At 31.8% G+C, this 1457-nt stretch overlaps 1 protein-coding gene across 1 annotated transcript in view; it reads left to right on the top strand.

The window, feature by feature from the left end:
- The window catches only part of LOC122635231, a 9100-nt gene that overhangs the window by 4024 nt on the left and 3619 nt on the right, over positions 1–1457 (top strand). The window contains exons 12-16 of the mRNA XM_043825190.1: positions 184–408; positions 476–595; positions 663–780; positions 850–1111; positions 1199–1318. Coding sequence (XP_043681125.1) covers positions 184–408; positions 476–595; positions 663–780; positions 850–1111; positions 1199–1318 — 845 coding nt within the window. The remainder of the gene's footprint in view (positions 1–183; positions 409–475; positions 596–662; positions 781–849; positions 1112–1198; positions 1319–1457) is intronic.

The following is a 1457-nucleotide window of genomic DNA, read 5'->3' as shown; positions in this document are numbered from 1 at the left end:
GACAACTCTGTTTTATGACAGTCAAAGGGTTCGAATTTAGAATTAAAACACGTACATTCCATCTCTTGAGATTGATATGACGTGATAGAATGCTATTGTACATTAGCAATTATTTTGCATTCGTGATAATAACAGCTCTAGGAGAAGTCTACTTCTTGTAACGTCTGTCATATTCTTGACTGAAGTCTACCTGAATATTTTATGCGGGAGAAACTACCCTTTGACTTCTTCGAGAATATCGTTCAGTCTCCCTTGCGTTCTCTTAACGACATGGATATCTTCAAGAATCGTTTCTATAAAATTAATTATCGTCTCTTATGCTTCCTTGGTTTGTGGCCATATGAAAAATCTCGTTTAAGCCGTGTTTGCCTGATGAATATACCGATGCTATCGTTCAACTTAACACAAGTAACTTTTGATATTCTTCTGATATATTTTAAAAGGAGATCGAACGTATTTATTTTATTTCTTATAGATTCTTAAACTCTATACTTCTAAAGGAAACTTTGATATCATGAAAGAAGTTATACCAGTTTGGGTTGCATCGTCAATTGTCATTATTAAGTATTATCTATTTGATTTCAGTGTACTCGATGTAAGTTTATGACAATAATCTTATCTCCTTAATTATAAAAAGACTTAGTTTTAACTCACGTTCGTAGATTAAATTGCTTATGGATAATATGATAGTGGATTGGAATATGTGGAAGTCCAAGGAAGAGATTGACATTATGAAGAAGTTTGCCCATTCCGCAAAAATGTATACTTTAGGATACACAAGTAGGATTATATAATGCTTTTTTTACACTGAAAAAAGGAAAGAAAAAATTCTATCATTTCTTTTTCTAGTATACATATATAGTTTCATGTCATTATTTCTATTGGTAACATTCTTACCACCCTTAATGGATGTGATCATACCTTTAAACGAGAGTCGTCATATGAAATTGCCTACTCCGGCCGAATACTTCCTTGACGAAGAAAAACATTTCTATTTGATCTATTGTCATATGACCATTTCAATAATAATCAATATAACGACTTTCATTGCCACTGATACTCAACTAATGGTCTTCTGTTGTCACGTTAGTGGTGTATTTTCCGTAATAGGGTGAGAATTAAGTTGTTGATAATTTTTGTTCTACTATCTCGACTTTTTCTACTTAAGCGATTTGCGATAAATATTTCTACAACATAGTTTTCGTTTGGAAAACTTCCTGAAGGACAACATGGTTCAGGATGGATTATCTGATCTTCAAAAAAAAGAATGTTACAACCATGTTTCTCTTTCAATCGAAGGACATAAGAGAGCTTTAGAGTGAGTATTATAAAAGAAATAAATTATTCAAATATTAATCGCAACAAGTTTTGTCGCGATTAATAAATGAAATTTTTCAAATAAAGGTTCGTCAAACGTATGGAATCTTTGTTTTCGTATTCTTTGCTGATACAATGTG

The sequence above is a fragment of the Vespula pensylvanica genome, chromosome 17, assembly GCF_014466175.1.
Source record: "Vespula pensylvanica isolate Volc-1 chromosome 17, ASM1446617v1, whole genome shotgun sequence".
Classification (NCBI taxonomy): Eukaryota; Metazoa; Arthropoda; class Insecta; order Hymenoptera; family Vespidae; genus Vespula; species Vespula pensylvanica.
This window is presented reverse-complemented; position numbering and strand designations above follow the sequence as displayed.